The sequence below is a fragment of the Rhea pennata genome, chromosome 27, assembly GCF_028389875.1.
Source record: "Rhea pennata isolate bPtePen1 chromosome 27, bPtePen1.pri, whole genome shotgun sequence".
Classification (NCBI taxonomy): Eukaryota; Metazoa; Chordata; class Aves; order Rheiformes; family Rheidae; genus Rhea; species Rhea pennata.
Genome location: NC_084689.1, coordinates 6282284 through 6309708, shown reverse-complemented (window position 1 = coordinate 6309708; position 27425 = coordinate 6282284). Strand labels below are relative to the sequence as shown.

At 54.9% G+C, this 27425-nt stretch overlaps 2 protein-coding genes across 2 annotated transcripts; both read right to left on the bottom strand.

Annotated features, from left to right (window-relative positions):
• Positions 1 to 1353: 1353 nt before the first annotated feature.
• LOC134151776 (ubiquitin carboxyl-terminal hydrolase 42-like) lies at positions 1354 to 11858 on the bottom strand. The gene is made up of 14 exons (XM_062596603.1): positions 11482 to 11858; positions 11144 to 11303; positions 8967 to 9057; positions 8418 to 8618; positions 7571 to 7681; positions 7293 to 7395; positions 7053 to 7120; positions 6821 to 6891; positions 6190 to 6272; positions 4920 to 5031; positions 4379 to 4519; positions 4060 to 4160; positions 3482 to 3620; positions 1354 to 1536 (listed from the first exon to the last, which is right to left on the bottom strand). Exons 1-14 carry the CDS (start codon positions 11856 to 11858, stop codon positions 1354 to 1356), a joined length of 1941 nt encoding a protein of 646 aa, XP_062452587.1.
• Positions 11859 to 15410: 3552 nt separating this feature from the next.
• Positions 15411 to 23915, bottom strand: LOC134151775 (ubiquitin carboxyl-terminal hydrolase 42-like). Its single transcript, XM_062596602.1, has 13 exons — positions 23890 to 23915; positions 23024 to 23181; positions 22475 to 22675; positions 21628 to 21738; positions 21350 to 21452; positions 21110 to 21177; positions 20878 to 20948; positions 20247 to 20329; positions 18977 to 19088; positions 18436 to 18576; positions 18117 to 18217; positions 17539 to 17677; positions 15411 to 15593 (listed from the first exon to the last, which is right to left on the bottom strand). Exons 1-13 carry the CDS (start codon positions 23913 to 23915, stop codon positions 15411 to 15413), a joined length of 1497 nt encoding a protein of 498 aa, XP_062452586.1.
• Positions 23916 to 27425: the final 3510 nt, after the last annotated feature.

Sequence of the window (27425 nt, the reverse complement as noted above, 5' to 3'; positions counted from 1 at the left end):
GTTTGTAAGTATTTACTAATAAACTGCTTGCTGCTGAAGAGTGTTTGGGTGTGTGTGTGTCTGTGTGTGTGTGTGTGTGTGTGTGTTTGTGCTGGCTTGCCACACTGGACGTTTGGCCCCCGGGAATCTAACTGGAACAGCTGCAATGGACGCACATGGCTGTCTTGTCAGGACCAGCCGCGTGTGTGTGGCCATGCACCCCAAAACACCCCCTCATTCTCCACAGGGGCCTCCTGGGATTTCCCTTTACCTTACACAATTGCCAGGCATCATCAGTTCCCCTTAGCCTCGCTTCCACACACCCACCCAGTCCCAGGCAAGCACTAGCAGCTGCTCATCAGCTCTGCTGACGCTCCACCTGCCCGACCAGCACAGCCCCTTGCTTCCTGCACTCCCGCTGGGCGCTCCCGCTGCACCCCATTCGGACCTTGGCTACTGCCAGGCACTGTGCGCCAGCGGAATCTCCACCACCCGTCGGCATTACTGGCACCTGCTATAAAAGGACGCCTACGGGAAAAGAACTGTGAAAAAAAAGCCTTCTTCTCTTGCTGCAATTCCGTACAGAAGGCTGAAGGACCACCAAGCACTGGGTTTGGTTTTGACAGTACTTTTATTGTTCTAGTGTTTGAACAATTTTCAAGCTTGGATTGGTTAGCGTTGTTTGGAGAATGGCTACCTGTTGGGGCTGATGGTAAGCTGTGCCCTTGATGGTAAGCTTAGTCAGAGTCTTCAAGGCTGCTGGCCGCAAGCTCTGCATCTGAACGACAAAAGGAAGCGGGCTCACTCCCTGGCATGACATTCAGCACAAACCCATCTGCTCAGCGGTTTGCTTTCTAGAGAGCAAAGACCTGAGCCTGCCCACAGCTTGACGTGCGCTGGGACTCCGGGCCTGCACCCACCTTGAGGGGGAGGCTTCCAAAAGCCTTCCTGGCAGAGCCACTGTATTTCAGTTGCCTGCTAAGACGCAGGTACTGTGCAGAAAGCAGGACCTGGCTACCTGCTTTCCTGGCACATCGTAGACCTTAGGGACGTGACATTTGGTGGTGCTTTTACCTTCTGTCCTAGTAGCCACTCAAAACTGGAAACAAACAAGCATAGCAGCTAACCTCGCGTCTTTCTTTTAATTAAGGCAGAGTATTTGGAAGCCAGGGCATACCGCACAGCCTTCCTCACGCAAGCATTTAGAAAGCATTTAAAAGAATATGCTCTGCTCGAATAAAAAGGAATCCCGCACACTTCCTCTGGCCCCTTACCTTGCAGCTCCCCGCGGGATGCGATGGAGCTCTATTTCTGGCTGCCAGCTGCACGGGAAGGCTGCCCGTCCCCATGGAGCTCTTCACTGCCACTGTTCCTCTACTGCTCCCATAGAGAGCCGCCTGGAGGATGGGCTTCTTCCTTCTCCTCCCACGGGCACTTCTGCAAACGAGGATCTGAGCATTCCAAGAAGCTTTTCAGCTTCTTCATGGGTCTCCTCTTTTTCTTCTTCTCCTTATGCTTGCCGCTGTCAACATGGAGCACAGAGAAATCCAGATCATACTGTCGGAAGGAAAGAGGCAAGGACAGACAACAGAGAGGTGCTGCTTGATGCCTCTAAGGGACTGCATTTTAGCAGGTCTGCTGCAGGCGGTGATTTGCAGCTGCTCTGTGGTCATTTCTGAACGTCTGCCTTCCTAAGACACGGACACCCTCAGAGGTCGAGTGGACATTAGGTCCTGGCTGGCACACAAACCAGTAAGCAAGGCTAGTTCTTGCCTTGTTCTATGCCTCATATGAAACCTTTGGGGTTCGGCATTTTATGCCTTTTAGTTTTCTACACCACTCTTTGTAAAAGCTCCGGGTGTCTAGTTATCCTCTGTGCATATGACAAATCTATGATTCTGCAGTCATAGATTTCATGCATGAGAACAAGCATTCTTGTAGCCTTATCAAGAACCGTGTGCAGACGTGATTCTAAGGTCTAACACAGCTCCCCTAGCTTCACTTGATCAACCCACCTACGTGATCTCCAGAGAGACTCTGCACTACTCAGAGTTCTTCAAAGCCAACTGGGAGCACCAGAGGATCAGCCAGAGAAGAACGAGGAGCGCACTGCTGAAATCTCTTTTCTCCACCCTTCGCCGTTTCCCTTCCGTTTTGATGTCGCTCCCTTCTGCACGCGGATGGCCTCTTTTTCTGCTTCCTGGCTTTCCTGTCTTCCAGGTAGGGCCCTCAAAACCCACAGGAACTGACACAGCTGGAGGTGCTCGTCTTTGATGAGAACATTTTCCAGGCTGCTGCTCCTGCACTGGACAGCGGTGCCAGTCTGCTCGGTGCCTGCTGAAGCGATGCCCATCCTGCCCTCTGGAGAGTGACGACTCGGGGAGCCTCTTGCTTTTGCAAGAATGCTCCTGTGACCTGTCTGGCTCTGTTTGTCCTCTGCTTTGGGGTCTGTAACGAGGACATTGGGCGGAGCTTCTGCCCTTGCCCCAGCAGCTCCTCTCACGACGGGAAGCTGTGCGCCAACTGCCGTTGCGATACTGCTGCTGGTGGCAGTTTTGCCTGTTTTGGCGCAGCCTCTGAGAGCACCTCCTCTTGAGAGAATGACTGACCGTTTCTGGGACACCAGCGCTATCTGCATCCTCTTTCAGGGCTCGCTTTCTCTCTAAATGACCTGAGCTCTGTATTGCAACAGAGGAGACTGTAAGATGGCCATATGCAAACACACAGCTTTGCAAAGCCCCAAACACAATCCCCTCCTACTCCCCCAGTAGTCCTACAGGTTGCCTCAGGAGCCTTACACACAAAAAACACTCTGCTTTAACTCTACGTGCAAGGCCGGCAAGTATTTCTCATCCCTACTTTTGGTTTTTGGATATTGGAAGTAAAACAGCATCATTTTTGGAAGCCCTTCCAGACAGCTGAACACGGATCAAAGCTCTTCCCAAATGTCTCTCTGTCTCTCTCTCTCTCTCCCTTTACATATATGTGCGTATGTTTGTGCCTCCATTCCCCCACCTCACACCCCTCACACTTTCCCTGAAAACCCTAGCATAATTGTGCCAGCACTCTGGAAGAAGCCATTCTGGTTTTGCTGGCTCAGCTGAAGTGACAGCACTACAAATAAACCAAGCAATCTTCCCTTTTTTTCATGATTTGCACAGGCCTGGGCTCTACTTGCAATGTCTCGCAGTGCTTCAGGAAGCGGAGCTGCAAGAAAACAAGCAGCGGGGCTGACACACGATTTAGCATTAGGCACTGTTTGAGTGATTCTGGCTGCAGCAGGAGAGCTGTGAAGAAAGCTGCAGTGTGGGAGGGAAAATACAATGCAGACGTGACCACCACCCACCCCCCTAAAAAAAATAAGGAGAAAAGAAGGAAGGGAGGATGGGAATGAAGAAGGGAGGAAGGGAGGAAGGAAGGGAGGGAGGGAGGACAGAAGAGAGAGAATAATCCCACTATCAATTTGATGCCTTTCTCCTTCTCTCTCTTCACCCACATTTACCTTCATCATATGAGGAGGATGCTGTGGTCCCAGAAATCCGGCCTGCTTATTATTAGCCTCCTGCTGACCAAGGAACGAAGGGGCAGGGGATGGCACAGGTGCGTAAGAAGTGCCTTCTCCAAGTGTCTCCTCACAGCACCTTGGGAAACAACAGAGATCGCAGCTGAGACGTGGTCTGTCAGCCTCCTCTTGGGCTGAATCGCATCCTATCACTTTCCTGCAGCAGCTGATCCGTCCTACTGAAAACGTAACCAAGACTACAAGCTGAACATTAGATGCTGGTCTTGCTACCACGGCTGTCCCTTGCAGGGGACTCATCCTTACACCACCTCCGGCCTCAATTTCTCCTTGCTGGCGTTCGACAGCTCCCGAGAGCACCTACGTAACAAGTTACGCAAGTGCAGCAGGTGAAGGCCAAGCAATGAAGGACAACACACGGCATGGGGAATAGCACGCTGGACAGAACTGATTTCTACCAACAGTCCTTTCCTCCCAGGACAGAAAGAAAAACACGTCAGAGGACAAGAAGTTTCAGTAGCGCAAAATTACCCTGAACCCCTTTGAATACTTGCTCTTACCTGATATAAAAAAGTAAATACGCCTGCTGACTGAGAACGGTGTTGATGTCGCAAAGGACTACCGAGGCATCATTCATCTCATACCATAGTCCATTACTGGCCTGCAAACAAAGGCACCGATGCCTTTACAGCAACTGCGTGCTTTCTGCGGGAAATCCCAGACAGCACACTCCCGGACAAAGGATACACCAAGACTCGTCAAAGCAGACATGCGGCGAGCCCTTTCCCCTTAACAACAGTGGTTGCCAGCAACATGCTGCAGCAAGTTTCTCTTCACCAGCACAGATTTTACCCCCCAAGAAATGAAGTTGATGCTTACCTTGACGAAGCAGAAATAGTGCCCTGCACGACCGCTGGCACCTCTGTGCACCAGCACGGCGTACAAGGCGTAGCGGACTGGCTCTCCAGCTGACTCAGACATGTACGCTCGAAGGTCCAAATACTCTGGATAGTTCACGTCCTGAAGACAGAGCAGGGGCATTCTAAACTCATCTGGGAACACTTGACGGAAGAGCCGGAGAAAAGCACCTCTAAGAACATGGGCTGCGAGTTTAGACAGACGTTGTTGGGTTCCTCAGAAATCGGTCTTCCCTGGCACAACATTCGGTCCTTTCAGTTGCAGAGAACTAGCTGCTCAGGGCAAAACCAGCTCTTCAAGAGCAGGGCAAACGCTCATCGTCACATGGGAACTTTGCTGCTGCCGGAAGGAGAAAGAGGAAGACCTGCTTCTTGGGCTGATTTTTCCTCAACATCTTCCGTCGCTACAGCTACAGTCAGCAGACATTAACCACCTTTAAAGCAGTGTTCTGCCTTGGGAAATCGCCCTTCCCAAGAAAACATTATTACAGCTGCACAGATACCTTGCTAATCTTCCCACCAGTGAAATCTGCAAATCTTTTCAGGGCTATGGTGAGAACGTTGGAAGAGCGATGAACTGTAAACCTCTTGGACGCAGCAACCGTCTTCTCACACCTTCAAAGCAAGCACAGGCAATTGTTTCAAGGCATCTTCACACCTCCCCCCTCACGCCAAAGCTCAAACAGCTTTCCACGCTCATCCGAGCAGAATGACGTTTCCTTGTCTAAGGTGGTGCTTCTTCTCTTCAAGACACACACTGCATTTCAGCCGTGCTCGTGCAGCAAACCTACTAGGATGGACGAGGGCAGCTCGATACACATTGGGAACATTGTCTTCTGGTAGCCAAACAAATGCCTGAGCACCCAGCTTTGCTGCGCCCAAAAGTAAGCCTCGCCAGCAACTCAAAAGGCAGCAGGAGCGTAACTCTCTCACCAGAGCGCAGTTCCCGAAGGCAACGCAAGGCTGCTGTTGCCTGGTAGGCAGAAGTGGCTGTTTCCAACTCGGGGCCTGGCTCCCCTCTTTCTGCTGGAATGCCAACAGTGAAAGAGAGCTGGAGAAAGGGAGCCTCAGTCCTCCGGACCAGGAACGGCAAAGCGCTTCCCAGTCGGATCAGTTCTCAGCATCACAAATACAAGATGCCAACAGTCACCTGAAAAGAGACTGAGCCGTCTGAAATCCTTGGAAACCAACCGCTAAATTTGCTCCGTGGCTCGCTCAAAGGCAGGACATACACGGTAATGCTCTCTGACATAGCCTCCTTCCCAATTCTGAGGTCAAAATACAAGGCAGAGAGTTCCAAACCCATCCACAGAATGCCTGGCTGCAGTTTTTGCCATTCAACAACTGCGCAAGCTGTCCTGCTAGCGAGCCAGCAGAGCTTGCTCACGTTCATTATCAGGCAGCCAGCTGAGAGTCACCTAGGCCCCCAGCTGCCTTCCACAGGGAACACCAGGACCTTCTGGAAGCTGTTGTCGCCTCCCACCCCAAATCCCTCTGCGCAGCTCCTTCCTGCTTGAGCTCACTGCTACACAGAGGACACGGCTTTTAACTCCTGGCCGTCGGGATAGGTCCGTGCGCAGCTTCACAGTTAGCAAGGCTGACCACCGCCAGGGAAAACAACACTGAAAGCTACAAAAAACATGAAAAAGCTAAAGCTGCCTCTCGTGCTCTCCTTTGTCTTTCTCAATTAAGTCCAAGGACAGCTTCTGCTCTGAGACGGACAGCACGTTCAGCCAGTAGCTCCCACTCCAATGGCGGGAGGAGGAACCTTACTTGCTGCATTTGTAGCAATTCTCACCATCCAGCAGTTCAGGTCTCACAAATTCTTCCAGCGCTCCAGAGACCGAGGAGGCTGCCTGGATGAGGAAGAAAGTAGGACACCTCAGCTCCCGCACACTCAAATCCAAACCTGCGACTACGCTTTGGCCGGAGGGCCTCCCTCCTTCACACGTGGCACACCTACTGCGAAGCAGCAAACACTCTGAAAGCAGGAGGCAGGAGCGGAGCGTGCTGAACACCGACCTTGTTTGAAAATGATTGTACTTTGACACAAAGAGCGACCTGCCTGTGGCAGCACACAACTACGTAACCTGTGGTTTGCCTTTGCACAAACAACAAAAGCAAAACAAATGCCAATCACAAGTGTAGGAGAGATGCTCATTGCTCTCTCTCCAGCTTAAACTCCACACCCCACACGTACACGGAGACCATTCACGGGGCTTCCAGAGCAGGACCGAGTCCAAGCCGCTTCCCAGCCACCACCACCACCAAGCCCTTTTGCCGTGAACAGCGGGCATTCCTAAGGGAACTCCGTGGAGCTTAGAAAGCCACAGAAAGCGAGAACAAACCCCAAAAGCTCGGCGCCTTCCACCGCCCCTTCTGCCACACTTCTAAAACCTCTCACCGTTATCTCCAAAGGGATATCAAGGAACGCCTCATAGGAGTCCGAAACTGCTTGGCAGCTCAAGCACGTCACTGCAATTCAAACAGAAGCACCTCACCAACTGCCAAGGAGACTCACTTTGCTCGTTTACATTGCTGGGACCCGCTACTTCAGTCACACTGCAAGCTCTTTGTGACAAACGGGCACAAAGGCACAGGCCAGTTCTAAGGACAGTATCAGTTTCAAAACGTACCTCTGGATCGTAGAAACCCTCCAAATATTTGGTGAATGACCGTGGTGGCTTGCGACGAGCTGTCCAAGCTGGAAACAAATGAGCAGCAGCACTCAGAAGAGCTGAGGCAGAGACTCAGCTCTTTGTTTAAAGAGCTCGTCTCTTCTACAAAAACCCCGGACAAAGGTTTTCACGTAGGGTAGGAAACAAAGGTGCCAGCAGCGCTAGAGAACACTTAAAGGTTAACCGGGTTCTGCTTACTCGGTGCTTCCGCTCAAACAAGCTGTCTGCATAGCAGCCACGGTGTAACGTAAGAATTCATGAGCATCTTCCTGTCTGCCAAAACAGAAGTGCTCCCCTATCCCTAAGAAATACAAAGAGTACAATGCTTATCTCAGAAGAAGGGACAGGACAGAAACGCTGCTTTTCTCAAAGCACTCTTCCTGAAAACATTCCATTCGCCAAACCCTTGGCACCCGTGACATAACCCGCTGGAAATTCACACCTTGCTACAAAGAATGCCGTCTGAAATGACTTACGTCTAAGGTCACTGAAGACAGCCGTAGGCTCGATGGCATTGGCAGAGCAGAACAGGACCTGGTTAACGTGCGTCTCCATTGTGCACAGCATGCAGAAGCCTTGCGCACGACCTGTCCAGAGACAAGGAAGAAAGCACCTCAGTCGAGGGAAAGGTACCGACGTACCTGTGGAAAACCTTGAGCAACAACAACCCCAAAGTTCTAAGTGCGGTCTCTGCTCTCCATTCCACGCTCTCGTCTCCAAAGGCGCCAACAGCCCAGCCTGTGGGCATAAGCATTAACCAGCAAGTCTGTACTAGCACCCATTTCCTGAGCAAACCCCGGAATGACCACTGCCAGGCCCTCTTTTGCAGGCAGCTGCACAGGAAGAGCCAGACTAGCTCATACGGCTTTCACGGTGCTCTTTGGGAGTCTTACTCTTCTCACGGTTCAACAGCGACTCTGTCAGTTCTCACAGTGCTCGTGCAGGACGGAAAGCCGGCTGTGAAGGAACACTGAACACGTGGGATGCCCTCCTCCAAAATGTTGTCATCTTCCTACCAGCCAGAAAGCCAGAGGCCAACGATTCATCAAGTGCCTTACTTCCCAATGCCCTCGATCATTCGTTCACCTCAGGGACCAAAGAACCACCACCCCCCTGCACGACGTGTGACCACAGGCCATTAACTGAACACAAGCACTCCATCAGCTGTCCTGACTGGGATAGCTCAGGATATCCTGCGCTAGTAAAAGCCAGCGCCTACAGGGAAAACAGGACAGCTCAGAGTTTGCTTCACATAGTCATTCTTCTTCTTTCACCTGCAGAGCTGTCCAGGGGGTCACAAGGAACATGTTCACAAGTACTCACACGACTGGCTGTGTTCCCCGGAAAGCATGTAATTGGCCAGAGGGGGAGTGTAGGTCAAACACTGCAGAACAGAGTTGAGGAAACACGTGTTGCCCAGGTTGTGGAGTCCAGCTCCAACACTTTGCCTTTGCCGCCAAGCCACAGAAATCTTCTCGGGTGGGAAAAGCATCCTTTGTGGCGGAGCGATTCCATCCGTAATGACTGCAAGGAAACGAGATTGCAAAAGAGACTGCCGGCCTTCGTTCCTTTTCCTATTCTGTTCCTTTTCCTCATCCTAACCTTAACCCTTCACCTCAGGCCTCCAATTGCACGCTAACAAAGGGAACAGCCAAGACCCCCAGATAAGCCAGCAACCCTCTGAGCAGCAGGTCTTTTGCTAGGCAATGCTGTCGTCAACTGTCGCGCACAGCGGAGGGAGTCGATGGATTCCCAGAAAACTCTCCAGCATCCCCCGCAGCTTGTCAACCCGTAAAGCCTTGCAACAGTAGCCACTTGCGGTGCCTTTGGCCAGGCACAAAATTAACCTTTACTCTTGAGGTCTTTACTCACAGCAGTAGCTGCTTTCTAGGCCAGATCCTGCAGGTGGTACCGGACCCCAGCTTGCAGAGTGGGACTCCATTTTCACCACACGCAGCTCCAGCTGGAAGAGGAATGAGCCCAGCGATCCAGCAGGCTCGCTCAGCCCGCCTTCGCTTGGGCCAGCGCGACTGCAAGCGCCGGGGCAGAGAGCGCGCGAGGAGCTGCTGCGCCGCCGCCCTCTCTGCCGCAGAGCGACCCCAGCCCTGCGGGCCATTGTGACGGGGGCACCTCAGCCAATGAGCAGGCGCCCGCCAGCCCAGTGGGACGGCCCTGCTGTGGTGCAACCAATCGGACCGCAGTGTGTCTGTGACGGGCGTGTGTCGGGGCAGCATGGCCCTGCCCCCTTTCGGCCCCGCGGCCCCGGCAGAGACGCGCTCAGCCGGCGCCCGGGGCCACCGGGCACCGTCCGCAGCCGGCGGCCGCTGCGCTGCCCGGCTCGTGGCGGGGGTGGGGACCGTGCTCCCTCCCCGGGCAGAATAAGCCTGCTAAGAAAAAAAGGCACGCTGCTGTCACCGCAGCTGTGGGGCAGTTTGGGCCGCCAGGCCCACGTTGCTGCAAATGGTCTTTCCCCCTCTTCGGCCGTCCGTCACGCTGTCCCAAAGGCTTCTAGAGCACAACGGGGTCCTTTTCAAGGAATTCTCTCCAGGTCCGGAGGGAAAGCAATCGGTGGATTTTGCACTACTGCTACCAGAGAAACACAGCCCTTCAGTGGCCCTTACGAGCAAGCCTCTGTGAAGAAAGACACCAGCACTCCAGAAAGCTTCTAAGTCGTTCTGGGAGCCTCTGCACAAGCTCACCTGTCTCCAGGAATTAGCAGAGAAACCTGACGCTCCTACGCATTCGTCATAGCGTGTGTCCTCATCGTTGCGAGCATGCTTTGACCTGCTCTCTCCAGAAGGCTTCCCAGCAACAGGGCTGCTCTCTCCCTTTGCGCGCCGTGAGCAAACTTAGTGCTGCAGGATTAAAGCATAAGAGAGTCTTCACTGAACTAGTGAAAGCAGCTGATTGACAAGTGCCTAGTGGGGGATGCTTTGCTCAATTTCTTTGGCAACCTCTGGGCTATGCGCACAGGCGTGTGGCCAAAGCGGCTTGCTTGGGACGGTCTTTTCAGACGGCATTGGGTGGTTCCTATCATTACCGCAAACGGTACTCCAGCTCAACCTTGTCTCTCTGAGCTGCTCTGAGGGAAGGGTCTGCACCTGGAAGGGCAAAGCAATGCTTCCGGAGCCAGCCAGCATTTCCTTCCTAACAGAAGACGAGGAAGAGGAAGAGGAAGAAAAGAGGAAGGAGGCTGTTTAAAGGCGCAAAGGCACATTGTGTGAAGTCTTACTACGAGCTTCGGAGACTATGGACAAATGCCTGCTTCTAAGTGTGCCAGCTGAACCTGTTAGCCCCCTCGTATTTGTGGCAGTGGGGAGCATAATCTGCCATCTCTCCAGAAGAGAGATGTTAACAGATTACTGGTGGGAAGGCTCTGCTTTAATTGGATGGAGCTCTGAGGAGAGCGAACGGCCCTCAGAGACACACAGCCCTTCTTCTTCTAAGCACGTGGTGCTAGCTTCGGCTTGCACAAAGCTGGTCGTGCTAACGCTCACAGTTCTGGCAAGGTCGAGCTGTTACTGCGTGGGGCACGCTGTGAGGGTGGACCAGGTGTTTCCTGGGAGCTCGATAATGGAGACCGTCACTCGGCTGGGGATGTAGTCCAAGTGCTTAGGAGGCAGGAAAGGCAACTCCCTCCCTCAAGCTGGGGGCTGACCTACTGGAAAGCAGCTCTGCAGGGAGCCTCCTCCTGCCTCCACGTGCCTCCCTGCTCAGACCTGAAGACTGCATTTCACAGCTGGGCTGTGAAACAGAGCAAAAAAGTCACCATGTCTGTGAACTCTGTCAGTAGGATGTGGGCAAAAGGCCTTCTGGAGCACGAACCTCGTGCCTAATGTGACCGTACAGGAAAGCATGCTTTATCAGGCATAACCTGGAAGAAATTGCCTTCCCTTGAACACTGCCATTAACTCGAAACACGGAGTGCTACAGCGCGCGTGCTTTACTCGGTCCAGAGGAAACCAGGAGAGGGTTAGTGTTTCAGGTTGGACTTTGGGGTTCTGGTTAGGGCCTAGTGTTTTGGCCATGGCCTGTGGGTTGCTGCTTGCCTTTTCGGGGTTTGGGATCGGGGGAGGCTTGAGGGAGGGGTCAGAGCTCTGCTCAGCGTTGCGGGCAAGCAGCTGGGCATGGGCTGCCTTCTTGGGTCCAGGCGAGGGCTCCGGGCGAGCACCACACGGCTGGGAACTGGGCTGAGGGCTCAGGTGAGGGCTGGGGTGAGAGGCAGGCTAAGGGGCGCTCAACTTGGGCTCTGGCTGGGCGGTGAGGGCGTGGGGCTGGGTGTTAGGGCAGGGGCTTGGGTTGCGAACGAGCAGCAGCGTTGGGGTCGGGGCAGGGCTTCAGGGCAGTGGTGGGAGTTAGAGCAGGGGCCAAACCCAAGGGCTCTCACCGGCCCCATGCCAGCCGCAAGGCCCTCGCCTGAGGGCCTCTCTCGGCCCCCAGCTTGGTCGACTCCACGGGCGCAGCTCGCCGGAGGGCAGGATGCCCGCTGTGTCCTGGCGCGCCTGCCTCCAGCGCCGGCGGGCAGCGCGGGCAGCTGGCGCGTGGAGCCCAGGGCCGGCGCCAGGCTCCGGGCTGGCGGCTGCCGCTGAGAGGGCGGCAGCGAACAAGTGCCGCGCCGCCCCGCCAGGCTGCCCAGCCCGCGGGCTGCTGCCGGGCCCCGCCCACCTCCGCGCTGGCTGGCTGGCTGAGCGGCAGGCCAGGTGGGGGCAGAGAGCCAATCGGGGCGCGGGAGGGGCGGGGAGCGCCGTGAGCGACGCGCGGCATGCCCAGTGACCTTCTCTGGCGCTGCTGCCCCGCCCCGCCGCAGCCTCCGGGGCCTCGGGCGGGCCTGGCTAGGCCCGCGCCCGGGCCGAGCGGTCGCAGAACTGCGGAATCGGTGGGGTGGGAAGGGACCTCTGGAGATCATTGAGACCAACGCCCCTGCTCAAGCCGCGTCCCCTGGAGCATGTTAGACAGGGCTGCATCCAGGCAGGCTTTGAATGGCTCCAGAGAAGGAGACTCCACAACTTCTCTGGGCAACCTGTTGCAGCGCTCTGTCACTCTCACGGGGAAGAAATTCCTCCTCACGTTCAGGCGGACCTTCCGGTGCTTCGGTTTGTGCCCATTGCGTCTTGTCCTGTCACATGGCACAACTGAAAAGAGTTTGTCCCCGTCCCCTTGACACCCTCCCTTCAGGTACTTAGAGACGTTGGTAAGATCCCCTCTCAGTCGTCTCTTCTCCAGGCTCAACAGGGGCAGCTCTCGCAGCCGTTCCTCAGGGGGCAGATGCTCCAGCCCCCTGACCATCCTCGTAGCCCTATGCTGGATGCTCTCTGCAGTAGCTCCACGTCTCTGTTGTACTGGGGAGCCCAGACCTGGATGCAGTAGTCGAGATGAGGCCTCAGCAGGGCTGAGCAGAGGGGCACGATCACCTCCCTCGACGTGCTGGCAACACTCTTCCTAAGGCACCCCAGGATACCATTGGCCTTCCTGGCCACAAGGGCACGTTGCTACCTCGTGGTCAGCTTGTCGTCCACCAGCATTCGCAGGTCCTTCCCTGCAGAGCTGCTTTCGAGCAGGTCAGCCCCCAGCCTGTGCTGGTGCCTGGGGTTATTTCTCCCTAGGTGCAGGACCGTGCACATGCCTTTGTTGAACCTCCTGAGGTTCCTCTCCGCCCAGCTCTGCGGCCTCTCCAGGTCTCTCTGAACGGCAGCACAGCCCTCAGGTGTATCAGCCACTGCTCCCAGCTTGGTGTCATCGGCAAACTTGCAGAGCAGGCACTCTGTCCCTTCATCCAGGTCTTGGATGAAGAAGCTGACCAGCACGGGACCCAGTCCTGAGCCCTGGGGGTCTCCACTAGCCACAGGCCTCCAGCTAGACTCCGCACCACTGATGACGACCCTCTGAGCTCTGCCATTCAGCCAGCTCTCAATCCACCTCACTGTCCACTCGTCTAACCCACACATCCTGCGGGCTTACCTAGGAGGATGTTATGGGAGACAGTGTCAAAAGCCTGGCTGAAGTCAAGGTACGTACTGTCCACTGCTCTCCCCTCCTCTACCCAGCCAGTCATTCCATCACAGAGGGCTGTCAGATTGGTTAAGCAGGAGTTCCCCTTGGTGAATCCATGCTGACTACTCCTCATCACCTTCTTTTCCTCCATATGCCTGGAGATGACATCCAGATGACATCCAGGGCCCCGGCACGGCTGCCTGCTCCAGGGCCGCACACGGTGCCGCCCGGCTCCACTGCCCAGTGCCGGCCCTGGCACGGCCCGCCTGCCGCCGCACCCCTGCGCCAGGCCGTGGCACGGCCCCTGTGGCCCCGCTGCGCCCTGCTTGGCTGCAGCCCTTCCCCACGTTGCTGGTGCTGGCACCTCTGCCTTGGCTGCTGTATCCCTACTACATGATCCTTGGTGGGAACTGTCCGTGTTGTAACTTTTGTATCCGTACTACCTGATACTTGGTGAGAATGTCCGTGTTGTAACTTTTGGGTGTCTACAACAGTACTGTTGTGTTAAGCGGAATACAAATAACTAACAAGGTCTTGGAAATCTGTGAGAAAGAACAGCAGTTGGTTACATATAAATTCTGTGGCTTCCAGCCACAAAATAACCATGAGAAGCAGTCAACCTGAAGGTCAGAAGTTGAAGAGTAATGAAATAGCGACCCCCAGAGTCAATGTGGCCCCCGGAATAAGTCTGCACACCTGCGCAGTATCATAGCCCGGTTATGCAGCCGGGCCGGAGTTGGGCTAGGCTCCCTGCACTTGTTGGCCCCAGGTGCCGGGACTCCCGCCTACCGTGAATCATCAGAAATACCGGAATTTTTCCAAAGGAGAGGGAGGCTGCTACACAACAGAGGACCACGTTGCCTCCTCGGGGACGCCCAAAAAGATTGTGCCTGACGACTCTCTCTCTCACCATGCAGACGATCGGGACAAGCATGGGAGTGGTCCTTCTCGAGATTACCATCAGGTCGGTCTGTTTGTAAGTATTTACTAATAAACTGCTTGCTGCTGAAGAGTGTTTGGGTGTGTGTGTGTCTGTGTGTGTGTGTGTGTGTGTGTGTTTGTGCTGGCTTGCCACACTGGACGTTTGGCCCCCGGGAATCTAACTGGAACAGCTGCAATGGATGCACATGGCTGTCTTGTCAGGACCAGCCGCGTGTGTGTGGCCATGCACCCCAAAACACCCCCTCATTCTCCACAGGGGCCTCCTGGGATTTCCCTTTACCTTACACAATTGCCAGGCATCATCAGTTCCCCTTAGCCTCGCTTCCACACACCCACCCAGTCCCAGGCAAGCACTAGCAGCTGCTCATCAGCTCTGCTGACGCTCCACCTGCCCGACCAGCACAGCCCCTTGCTTCCTGCACTCCCGCTGGGCGCTCCCGCTGCACCCCATTCGGACCTTGGCTACTGCCAGGCACTGTGCGCCAGCGGAATCTCCACCACCCGTCGGCATTACTGGCACCTGCTATAAAAGGACGCCTACGGGAAAAGAACTGTGAAAAAAAAGCCTTCTTCTCTTGCTGCAATTCCGTACAGAAGGCTGAAGGACCACCAAGCACTGGGTTTGGTTTTGACAGTACTTTTATTGTTCTAGTGTTTGAACAATTTTCAAGCTTGGATTGGTTAGCGTTGTTTGGAGAATGGCTACCTGTTGGGGCTGATGGTAAGCTGTGCCCTTGATGGTAAGCTTAGTCAGAGTCTTCAAGGCTGCTGGCCGCAAGCTCTGCATCTGAACGACAAAAGGAAGCGGGCTCACTCCCTGGCATGACATTCAGCACAAACCCATCTGCTCAGCGGTTTGCTTTCTAGAGAGCAAAGACCTGAGCCTGCCCACAGCTTGACGTGCGCTGGGACTCCGGGCCTGCACCCACCTTGAGGGGGAGGCTTCCAAAAGCCTTCCTGGCAGAGCCACTGTATTTCAGTTGCCTGCTAAGACGCAGGTACTGTGCAGAAAGCAGGACCTGGCTACCTGCTTTCCTGGCACATCGTAGACCTTAGGGACGTGACATTTGGTGGTGCTTTTACCTTCTGTCCTAGTAGCCACTCAAAACTGGAAACAAACAAGCATAGCAGCTAACCTCGCGTCTTTCTTTTAATTAAGGCAGAGTATTTGGAAGCCAGGGCATACCGCACAGCCTTCCTCACGCAAGCATTTAGAAAGCATTTAAAAGAATATGCTCTGCTCGAATAAAAAGGAATCCCGCACACTTCCTCTGGCCCCTTACCTTGCAGCTCCCCGCGGGATGCGATGGAGCTCTATTTCTGGCTGCCAGCTGCACGGGAAGGCTGCCCGTCCCCGTGGAGCTCTTCACTGCCACTGTTCCTCTACTGCTCCCATAGAGAGCCGCCTGGAGGATGGGCTTCTTCCTTCTCCTCCCACGGGCACTTCTGCAAACGAGGATCTGAGCATTCCAAGAAGCTTTTCAGCTTCTTCATGGGTCTCCTCTTTTTCTTCTTCTCCTTATGCTTGCCGCTGTCAACATGGAGCACAGAGAAATCCAGATCATACTGTCGGAAGGAAAGAGGCAAGGACAGACAACAGAGAGGTGCTGCTTGATGCCTCTAAGGGACTGCATTTTAGCAGGTCTGCTGCAGGCGGTGATTTGCAGCTGCTCTGTGGTCATTTCTGAACGTCTGCCTTCCTAAGACACGGACACCCTCAGAGGTCGAGTGGACATTAGGTCCTGGCTGGCACACAAACCAGTAAGCAAGGCTAGTTCTTGCCTTGTTCTATGCCTCATATGAAACCTTTGGGGTTCGGCATTTTATGCCTTTTAGTTTTCTACACCACTCTTTGTAAAAGCTCCGGGTGTCTAGTTATCCTCTGTGCATATGACAAATCTATGATTCTGCAGTCATAGATTTCATGCATGAGAACAAGCATTCTTGTAGCCTTATCAAGAACCGTGTGCAGACGTGATTCTAAGGTCTAACACAGCTCCCCTAGCTTCACTTGATCAACCCACCTACGTGATCTCCAGAGAGACTCTGCACTACTCAGAGTTCTTCAAAGCCAACTGGGAGCACCAGAGGATCAGCCAGAGAAGAACGAGGAGCGCACTGCTGAAATCTCTTTTCTCCACCCTTCGCCGTTTCCCTTCCGTTTTGATGTCGCTCCCTTCTGCACGCGGATGGCCTCTTTTTCTGCTTCCTGGCTTTCCTGTCTTCCAGGTAGGGCCCTCAAAACCCACAGGAACTGACACAGCTGGAGGTGCTCGTCTTTGATGAGAACATTTTCCAGGCTGCTGCTCCTGCACTGGACAGCGGTGCCAGTCTGCTCGGTGCCTGCTGAAGCGATGCCCATCCTGCCCTCTGGAGAGTGACGACTCGGGGAGCCTCTTGCTTTTGCAAGAATGCTCCTGTGACCTGTCTGGCTCTGTTTGTCCTCTGCTTTGGGGTCTGTAACGAGGACATTGGGCGGAGCTTCTGCCCTTGCCCCAGCAGCTCCTCTCACGACGGGAAGCTGTGCGCCAACTGCCGTTGCGATACTGCTGCTGGTGGCAGTTTTGCCTGTTTTGGCGCAGCCTCTGAGAGCACCTCCTCTTGAGAGAATGACTGACCGTTTCTGGGACACCAGCGCTATCTGCATCCTCTTTCAGGGCTCGCTTTCTCTCTAAATGACCTGAGCTCTGTATTGCAACAGAGGAGACTGTAAGATGGCCATATGCAAACACACAGCTTTGCAAAGCCCCAAACACAATCCCCTCCTACTCCCCCAGTAGTCCTACAGGTTGCCTCAGGAGCCTTACACACAAAAAACACTCTGCTTTAACTCTACGTGCAAGGCCGGCAAGTATTTCTCATCCCTACTTTTGGTTTTTGGATATTGGAAGTAAAACAGCATCATTTTTGGAAGCCCTTCCAGACAGCTGAACACGGATCAAAGCTCTTCCCAAATGTCTCTCTGTCTCTCTCTCTCTCTCCCTTTACATATATGTGCGTATGTTTGTGCCTCCATTCCCCCACCTCACACCCCTCACACTTTCCCTGAAAACCCTAGCATAATTGTGCCAGCACTCTGGAAGAAGCCATTCTGGTTTTGCTGGCTCAGCTGAAGTGACAGCACTACAAATAAACCAAGCAATCTTCCCTTTTTTTCATGATTTGCACAGGCCTGGGCTCTACTTGCAATGTCTCGCAGTGCTTCAGGAAGCGGAGCTGCAAGAAAACAAGCAGCGGGGCTGACACACGATTTAGCATTAGGCACTGTTTGAGTGATTCTGGCTGCAGCAGGAGAGCTGTGAAGAAAGCTGCAGTGTGGGAGGGAAAATACAATGCAGACGTGACCACCACCCACCCCCCTAAAAAAAATAAGGAGAAAAGAAGGAAGGGAGGATGGGAATGAAGAAGGGAGGAAGGGAGGAAGGAAGGGAGGGAGGGAGGACAGAAGAGAGAGAATAATCCCACTATCAATTTGATGCCTTTCTCCTTCTCTCTCTTCACCCACATTTACCTTCATCATATGAGGAGGATGCTGTGGTCCCAGAAATCCGGCCTGCTTATTATTAGCCTCCTGCTGACCAAGGAACGAAGGGGCAGGGGATGGCACAGGTGCGTAAGAAGTGCCTTCTCCAAGTGTCTCCTCACAGCACCTTGGGAAACAACAGAGATCGCAGCTGAGACGTGGTCTGTCAGCCTCCTCTTGGGCTGAATCGCATCCTATCACTTTCCTGCAGCAGCTGATCCGTCCTACTGAAAACGTAACCAAGACTACAAGCTGAACATTAGATGCTGGTCTTGCTACCACGGCTGTCCCTTGCAGGGGACTCATCCTTACACCACCTCCGGCCTCAATTTCTCCTTGCTGGCGTTCGACAGCTCCCGAGAGCACCTACGTAACAAGTTACGCAAGTGCAGCAGGTGAAGGCCAAGCAATGAAGGACAACACACGGCATGGGGAATAGCACGCTGGACAGAACTGATTTCTACCAACAGTCCTTTCCTCCCAGGACAGAAAGAAAAACACGTCAGAGGACAAGAAGTTTCAGTAGCGCAAAATTACCCTGAACCCCTTTGAATACTTGCTCTTACCTGATATAAAAAAGTAAATACGCCTGCTGACTGAGAACGGTGTTGATGTCGCAAAGGACTACCGAGGCATCATTCATCTCATACCATAGTCCATTACTGGCCTGCAAACAAAGGCACCGATGCCTTTACAGCAACTGCGTGCTTTCTGCGGGAAATCCCAGACAGCACACTCCCGGACAAAGGATACACCAAGACTCGTCAAAGCAGACATGCGGCGAGCCCTTTCCCCTTAACAACAGTGGTTGCCAGCAACATGCTGCAGCAAGTTTCTCTTCACCAGCACAGATTTTACCCCCCAAGAAATGAAGTTGATGCTTACCTTGACGAAGCAGAAATAGTGCCCTGCACGACCGCTGGCACCTCTGTGCACCAGCACGGCGTACAAGGCGTAGCGGACTGGCTCTCCAGCTGACTCAGACATGTACGCTCGAAGGTCCAAATACTCTGGATAGTTCACGTCCTGAAGACAGAGCAGGGGCATTCTAAACTCATCTGGGAACACTTGACGGAAGAGCCGGAGAAAAGCACCTCTAAGAACATGGGCTGCGAGTTTAGACAGACGTTGTTGGGTTCCTCAGAAATCGGTCTTCCCTGGCACAACATTCGGTCCTTTCAGTTGCAGAGAACTAGCTGCTCAGGGCAAAACCAGCTCTTCAAGAGCAGGGCAAACGCTCATCGTCACATGGGAACTTTGCTGCTGCCGGAAGGAGAAAGAGGAAGACCTGCTTCTTGGGCTGATTTTTCCTCAACATCTTCCGTCGCTACAGCTACAGTCAGCAGACATTAACCACCTTTAAAGCAGTGTTCTGCCTTGGGAAATCGCCCTTCCCAAGAAAACATTATTACAGCTGCACAGATACCTTGCTAATCTTCCCACCAGTGAAATCTGCAAATCTTTTCAGGGCTATGGTGAGAACGTTGGAAGAGCGATGAACTGTAAACCTCTTGGACGCAGCAACCGTCTTCTCACACCTTCAAAGCAAGCACAGGCAATTGTTTCAAGGCATCTTCACACCTCCCCCCTCACGCCAAAGCTCAAACAGCTTTCCACGCTCATCCGAGCAGAATGACGTTTCCTTGTCTAAGGTGGTGCTTCTTCTCTTCAAGACACACACTGCATTTCAGCCGTGCTCGTGCAGCAAACCTACTAGGATGGACGAGGGCAGCTCGATACACATTGGGAACATTGTCTTCTGGTAGCCAAACAAATGCCTGAGCACCCAGCTTTGCTGCGCCCAAAAGTAAGCCTCGCCAGCAACTCAAAAGGCAGCAGGAGCGTAACTCTCTCACCAGAGCGCAGTTCCCGAAGGCAACGCAAGGCTGCTGTTGCCTGGTAGGCAGAAGTGGCTGTTTCCAACTCGGGGCCTGGCTCCCCTCTTTCTGCTGGAATGCCAACAGTGAAAGAGAGCTGGAGAAAGGGAGCCTCAGTCCTCCGGACCAGGAACGGCAAAGCGCTTCCCAGTCGGATCAGTTCTCAGCATCACAAATACAAGATGCCAACAGTCACCTGAAAAGAGACTGAGCCGTCTGAAATCCTTGGAAACCAACCGCTAAATTTGCTCCGTGGCTCGCTCAAAGGCAGGACATACACGGTAATGCTCTCTGACATAGCCTCCTTCCCAATTCTGAGGTCAAAATACAAGGCAGAGAGTTCCAAACCCATCCACAGAATGCCTGGCTGCAGTTTTTGCCATTCAACAACTGCGCAAGCTGTCCTGCTAGCGAGCCAGCAGAGCTTGCTCACGTTCATTATCAGGCAGCCAGCTGAGAGTCACCTAGGCCCCCAGCTGCCTTCCACAGGGAACACCAGGACCTTCTGGAAGCTGTTGTCGCCTCCCACCCCAAATCCCTCTGCGCAGCTCCTTCCTGCTTGAGCTCACTGCTACACAGAGGACACGGCTTTTAACTCCTGGCCGTCGGGATAGGTCCGTGCGCAGCTTCACAGTTAGCAAGGCTGACCACCGCCAGGGAAAACAACACTGAAAGCTACAAAAAACATGAAAAAGCTAAAGCTGCCTCTCGTGCTCTCCTTTGTCTTTCTCAATTAAGTCCAAGGACAGCTTCTGCTCTGAGACGGACAGCACGTTCAGCCAGTAGCTCCCACTCCAATGGCGGGAGGAGGAACCTTACTTGCTGCATTTGTAGCAATTCTCACCATCCAGCAGTTCAGGTCTCACAAATTCTTCCAGCGCTCCAGAGACCGAGGAGGCTGCCTGGATGAGGAAGAAAGTAGGACACCTCAGCTCCCGCACACTCAAATCCAAACCTGCGACTACGCTTTGGCCGGAGGGCCTCCCTCCTTCACACGTGGCACACCTACTGCGAAGCAGCAAACACTCTGAAAGCAGGAGGCAGGAGCGGAGCGTGCTGAACACCGACCTTGTTTGAAAATGATTGTACTTTGACACAAAGAGCGACCTGCCTGTGGCAGCACACAACTACGTAACCTGTGGTTTGCCTTTGCACAAACAACAAAAGCAAAACAAATGCCAATCACAAGTGTAGGAGAGATGCTCATTGCTCTCTCTCCAGCTTAAACTCCACACCCCACACATACACGGAGACCATTCACGGGGCTTCCAGAGCAGGACCGAGTCCAAGCCGCTTCCCAGCCACCACCACCACCAAGCCCTTTTGCCGTGAACAGCGGGCATTCCTAAGGGAACTCCGTGGAGCTTAGAAAGCCACAGAAAGCGAGAACAAACCCCAAAAGCTCGGCGCCTTCCACCGCCCCTTCTGCCACACTTCTAAAACCTCTCACCGTTATCTCCAAAGGGATATCAAGGAACGCCTCATAGGAGTCCGAAACTGCTTGGCAGCTCAAGCACGTCACTGCAATTCAAACAGAAGCACCTCACCAACTGCCAAGGAGACTCACTTTGCTCGTTTACATTGCTGGGACCCGCTACTTCAGTCACACTGCAAGCTCTTTGTGACAAACGGGCACAAAGGCACAGGCCAGTTCTAAGGACAGTATCAGTTTCAAAACGTACCTCTGGATCGTAGAAACCCTCCAAATATTTGGTGAATGACCGTGGTGGCTTGCGACGAGCTGTCCAAGCTGGAAACAAATGAGCAGCAGCACTCAGAAGAGCTGAGGCAGAGACTCAGCTCTTTGTTTAAAGAGCTCGTCTCTTCTACAAAAACCCCGGACAAAGGTTTTCACGTAGGGTAGGAAACAAAGGTGCCAGCAGCGCTAGAGAACACTTAAAGGTTAACCGGGTTCTGCTTACTCGGTGCTTCCGCTCAAACAAGCTGTCTGCATAGCAGCCACGGTGTAACGTAAGAATTCATGAGCATCTTCCTGTCTGCCAAAACAGAAGTGCTCCCCTATCCCTAAGAAATACAAAGAGTACAATGCTTATCTCAGAAGAAGGGACAGGACAGAAACGCTGCTTTTCTCAAAGCACTCTTCCTGAAAACATTCCACTCGCCAAACCCTTGGCACCCGTGACATAACCCGCTGGAAATTCACACCTTGCTACAAAGAATGCCGTCTGAAATGACTTACGTCTAAGGTCACTGAAGACAGCCGTAGGCTCGATGGCATTGGCAGAGCAGAACAGGACCTGGTTAACGTGCGTCTCCATTGTGCACAGCATGCAGAAGCCTTGCGCACGACCTGTCCAGAGACAAGGAAGAAAGCACCTCAGTCGAGGGAAAGGTACCGACGTACCTGTGGAAAACCTTGAGCAACAACAACCCCAAAGTTCTAAGTGCGGTCTCTGCTCTCCATTCCACGCTCTCGTCTCCAAAGGCGCCAACAGCCCAGCCTGTGGGCATAAGCATTAACCAGCAAGTCTGTACTAGCACCCATTTCCTGAGCAAACCCCGGAACGACCACTGCCAGGCCCTCTTTTGCAGGCAGCTGCACAGGAAGAGCCAGACTAGCTCATACGGCTTTCACGGTGCTCTTTGGGAGTCTTACTCTTCTCACCGTTCAACAGCGACTCTGTCAGTTCTCACAGTGCTCGTGCAGGACGGAAAGCCGGCTGTGAAGGAACACTGAACACGTGGGATGCCCTCCTCCAAAATGTTGTCATCTTCCTACCAGCCAGAAAGCCAGAGGCCAACGATTCATCAAGTGCCTTACTTCCCAATGCCCTCGATCATTCGTTCACCTCAGGGACCAAAGAACCACCACCCCCCTGCACGACGTGTGACCACAGGCCATTAACTGAACACAAGCACTCCATCAGCTGTCCTGACTGGGATAGCTCAGGATATCCTGCGCTAGTAAAAGCCAGCGCCTACAGGGAAAACAGGACAGCTCAGAGTTTGCTTCACATAGTCATTCTTCTTCTTTCACCTGCAGAGCTGTCCAGGGGGTCACAAGGAACATGTTCACAAGTACTCACACGACTGGCTGTGTTCCCCGGAAAGCATGTAATTGGCCAGAGGGGGAGTGTAGGTCAAACACTGCAGAACAGAGTTGAGGAAACACGTGTTGCCCAGGTTGTGGAGTCCAGCTCCAACACTTTGCCTTTGCCGCCAAGCCACAGAAATCTTCTCGGGTGGGAAAAGCATCCTTTGTGGCGGAGCGATTCCATCCGTAATGACTGCAAGGAAACGAGATTGCAAAAGAGACTGCCGGCCTTCGTTCCTTTTCCTATTCTGTTCCTTTTCCTCATCCTAACCTTAACCCTTCACCTCAGGCCTCCAATTGCACGCTAACAAAGGGAACAGCCAAGACCCCCAGATAAGCCAGCAACCCTCTGAGCAGCAGGTCTTTTGCTAGGCAATGCTGTCGTCAACTGTCGCGCACAGCGGAGGGAGTCGATGGATTCCCAGAAAACTCTCCAGCATCCCCCGCAGCTTGTCAACCCGTAAAGCCTTGCAACAGTAGCCACTTGCGGTGCCTTTGGCCAGGCACAAAATTAACCTTTACTCTTGAGGTCTTTACTCACAGCAGTAGCTGCTTTCTAGGCCAGATCCTGCAGGTGGTACCGGACCCCAGCTTGCAGAGTGGGACTCCATTTTCACCACACGCAGCTCCAGCTGGAAGAGGAATGAGCCCAGCGATCCAGCAGGCTCGCTCAGCCCGCCTTCGCTTGGGCCAGCGCGACTGCAAGCGCCGGGGCAGAGAGCGCGCGAGGAGCTGCTGCGCCGCCGCCCTCTCTGCCGCAGAGCGACCCCAGCCCTGCGGGCCATTGTGACGGGGGCACCTCAGCCAATGAGCAGGCGCCCGCCAGCCCAGTGGGACGGCCCTGCTGTGGTGCAACCAATCGGACCGCAGTGTGTCTGTGACGGGCGTGTGTCGGGGCAGCATGGCCCTGCCCCCTTTCGGCCCCGCGGCCCCGGCAGAGACGCGCTCAGCCGGCGCCCGGGGCCACCGGGCACCGTCCGCAGCCGGCGGCCGCTGCGCTGCCCGGCTCGTGGCGGGGGTGGGGACCGTGCTCCCTCCCCGGGCAGAATAAGCCTGCTAAGAAAAAAAGGCACGCTGCTGTCACCGCAGCTGTGGGGCAGTTTGGGCCGCCAGGCCCACATTGCTGCAAATGGTCTTTCCCCCTCTTCGGCCGTCCGTCACGCTGTCCCAAAGGCTTCTAGAGCACAACGGGGTCCTTTTCAAGGAATTCTCTCCAGGTCCGGAGGGAAAGCAATCGGTGGATTTTGCACTACTGCTACCAGAGAAACACAGCCCTTCAGTGGCCCTTACGAGCAAGCCTCTGTGAAGAAAGACACCGGCACTCCAGAAAGCTTCTAAGTCGTTCTGGGAGCCTCTGCACAAGCTCACCTGTCTCCAGGAATTAGCAGAGAAACCTGACGCTCCTACGCATTCGTCATAGCGTGTGTCCTCATCGTTGCGAGCATGCTTTGACCTGCTCTCTCCAGAAGGCTTCCCAGCAACAGGGCTGCTCTCTGCCTTTGCGCGCCGTGAGCAAACTTAGTGCTGCAGGATTAAAGCATAAGAGAGTCTTCACTGAACTAGTGAAAGCAGCTGATTGACAAGTGCCTAGTGGGGGATGCTTTGCTCAATTTCTTTGGCAACCTCTGGGCTATGCGCACAGGCGTGTGGCCAAAGCGGCTTGCTTGGGACGGTCTTTTCAGACGGCATTGGGTGGTTCCTCCGTTTCCTTCCGCAAACGGTACTCCAGCTCAACCTTGTCTCTCTGAGCTGCTCTGAGGGAAGGGTCTGCACCTGGAAGGGCAAAGCAATGCTTCCGGAGCCAGCCAGCATTTCCTTCCTAACAGAAGACGAGGAAGAGGAAGAGGAAGAAAAGAGGAAGGAGGCTGTTTAAAGGCGCAAAGGCGCATTGTGTGAAGTCTTACTACGAGCTTCGGAGACTATGGACAAATGCCTGCTTCTAAGTGTGCCAGCTGAACCTGTTAGCCCCCTCGTATTTGTGGCAGTGGGGAGCATAATCTGCCATCTCTCCAGAAGAGAGATGTTAACAGATTACTGGTGGGAAGGCTCTGCTTTAATTGGATGGAGCTCTGAGGAGAGCGAACGGCCCTCAGAGACACACAGCCCTTCTTCTTCTAAGCACGTGGTGCTAGCTTCGGCTTGCACAAAGCTGGTCGTGCTAACGCTCACAGTTCTGGCAAGGTCGAGCTGTTACTGCGTGGGGCACGCTGTGAGGGTGGACCAGGTGTTTCCTGGGAGCTCGATAATGGAGACCGTCACTCGGCTGGGGATGTAGTCCAAGTGCTTAGGAGGCAGGAAAGGCAACTCCCTCCCTCAAGCTGGGGGCTGACCTACTGGAAAGCAGCTCTGCAGGGAGCCTCCTCCTGCCTCCACGTGCCTCCCTGCTCAGACCTGAAGACTGCATTTCACAGCTGGGCTGTGAAACAGAGCAAAAAAGTCACCATGTCTGTGAACTCTGTCAGTAGGATGTGGGCAAAAGGCCTTCTGGAGCACGAACCTCGTGCCTAATGTGACCGTACAGGAAAGCATGCTTTATCAGGCATAACCTGGAAGAAATTGCCTTCCCTTGAACACTGCCATTAACTCAGAACAGGGAGTGCTACAGCGCGCGTGCTTTACTCGGTCCAGAGGAAACCAGGAGAGGGTTAGTGTTTCAGGTTGGACTTTGGGGTTCTGGTTAGGGCCTAGTGTTTTGGCCATGGCCTGTGGGTTGCTGCTTGCCTTTTCGGGGTTTGGGATCGGGGGAGGCTTGAGGGAGGGGTCAGAGCTCTGCTCAGCGTTGCGGGCAAGCAGCTGGGCATGGGCTGCCTTCTTGGGTCCAGGCGAGGGCTCCGGGCGAGCACCACACGGCTGGGAACTGGGCTGAGGGCTCAGGTGAGGGCTGGGGTGAGAGGCAGGCTAAGGGGCGCTCAACTTGGGCTCTGGCTGGGCGGTGAGGGCGTGGGGCTGGGTGTTAGGGCAGGGGCTTGGGTTGCGAACGAGCAGCAGCGTTGGGGTCGGGGCAGGGCTTCAGGGCAGTGGTGGGAGTTAGAGCAGGGGCCAAACCCAAGGGCTCTCACCGGCCCCATGCCAGCCGCAAGGCCCTCGCCTGAGGGCCTCTCTCGGCCCCCAGCTTGGTCGACTCCACGGGCGCAGCTCGCCGGAGGGCAGGATGCCCGCTGTGTCCTGGCGCGCCTGCCTCCAGCGCCGGCGGGCAGCGCGGGCAGCTGGCGCGTGGAGCCCAGGGCCGGCGCCAGGCTCCGGGCTGGCGGCTGCCGCTGAGAGGGCGGCGGCGAGCAAGTGCCGCGCCGCCCCGCCAGGCTGCCCAGCCCGCGGGCTGCTGCCGGGCCCCGCCCACCTCCGCGCTGGCTGGCTGGCTGAGCGGCAGGCCAGGTGGGGGCAGAGAGCCAATCGGGGCGCGGGAGGGGCGGGGAGCGCCGTGAGCGACGCGCGGCGTGCCCAGTGACCTTCTCTGGCGCTGCTGCCCCGCCCCGCCGCAGCCTCCGGGGCCTCGGGCGGGCCTGGCTAGGCCCGCGCCCGGGCCGAGCGGTCGCAGAACCGCGGAATCGGTGGGGTGGGAAGGGACCTCTGGAGATCATTGAGACCAACGCCCCTGCTCAAGCCGCGTCCCCTGGAGCATGTTAGACAGGGCTGCATCCAGGCAGGCTTTGAATGGCTCCAGAGAAGGAGACTCCACAACTTCTCTGGGCAACCTGTTGCAGCGCTCTGTCACTCTCACGGGGAAGAAATTCCTCCTCACGTTCAGGCGGACCTTCCGGTGCTTCGGTTTGTGCCCATTGCGTCTTGTCCTGTCACCTGGCACAACTGAAAAGAGTTTGTCCCCGTCCCCTTGACACCCTCCCTTCAGGTACTTAGAGACGTTGGTAAGATCCCCTCTCAGTCGTCTCTTCTCCAGGCTCAACAGGGGCAGCTCTCGCAGCCGTTCCTCAGGGGGCAGATGCTCCAGCCCCCTGACCATCCTCGTAGCCCTATGCTGGATGCTCTCTGCAGTAGCTCCACGTCTCTGTTGTACTGGGGAGCCCAGACCTGGACGCAGTAGTCGAGATGAGGCCTCAGCAGGGCTGAGCAGAGGGGCACGATCACCTCCCTCAACGTGCTGGCAACACTCTTCCTAAGGCACCCCAGGATACCATTGGCCTTCCTGGCCACAAGGGCACGTTGCTACCTCGTGGTCAGCTTGTCGTCCACCAGCATTCGCAGGTCCTTCCCTGCAGAGCTGCTTTCGAGCAGGTCAGCCCCCAGCCTGTGCTGGTGCCTGGGGTTATTTCTCCCTAGGTGCAGGACCGTGCACATGCCTTTGTTGAACCTCCTGAGGTTCCTCTCCGCCCAGCTCTGCGGCCTCTCCAGGTCTCTCTGAACGGCAGCACAGCCCTCAGGTGTATCAGCCACTGCTCCCAGCTTGGTGTCATCGGCAAACTTGCAGAGCAGGCACTCTGTCCCTTCATCCAGGTCTTGGATGAAGAAGCTGACCAGCACGGGACCCAGTCCTGAGCCCTGGGGGTCTCCACTAGCCACAGGCCTCCAGCTAGACTCCGCGCCACTGATGACGACCCTCTGAGCTCTGCCATTCAGCCAGCTCTCAATCCACCTCACTGTCCACTCGTCTAACCCACACATCCTGCGGGCTTACCTAGGAGGATGTTATGGGAGACAGTGTCAAAAGCCTGGCTGAAGTCAAGGTACGTACTGTCCACTGCTCTCCCCTCCTCTACCCAGCCAGTCATTCCATCACAGAGGGCTGTCAGATTGGTTAAGCAGGAGTTCCCCTTGGTGAATCCATGCTGACTACTCCTCATCACCTTCTTTTCCTCCATATGCCTGGAGATGACATCCAGATGACATCCAGGGCCCCGGCACAGCTGCCTGCTCCAGGGCCGCACACGGTGCCGCCCGGCTCCACTGCCCAGTGCCGGCCCTGGCACGGCCCGCCTGCCGCCGCACCC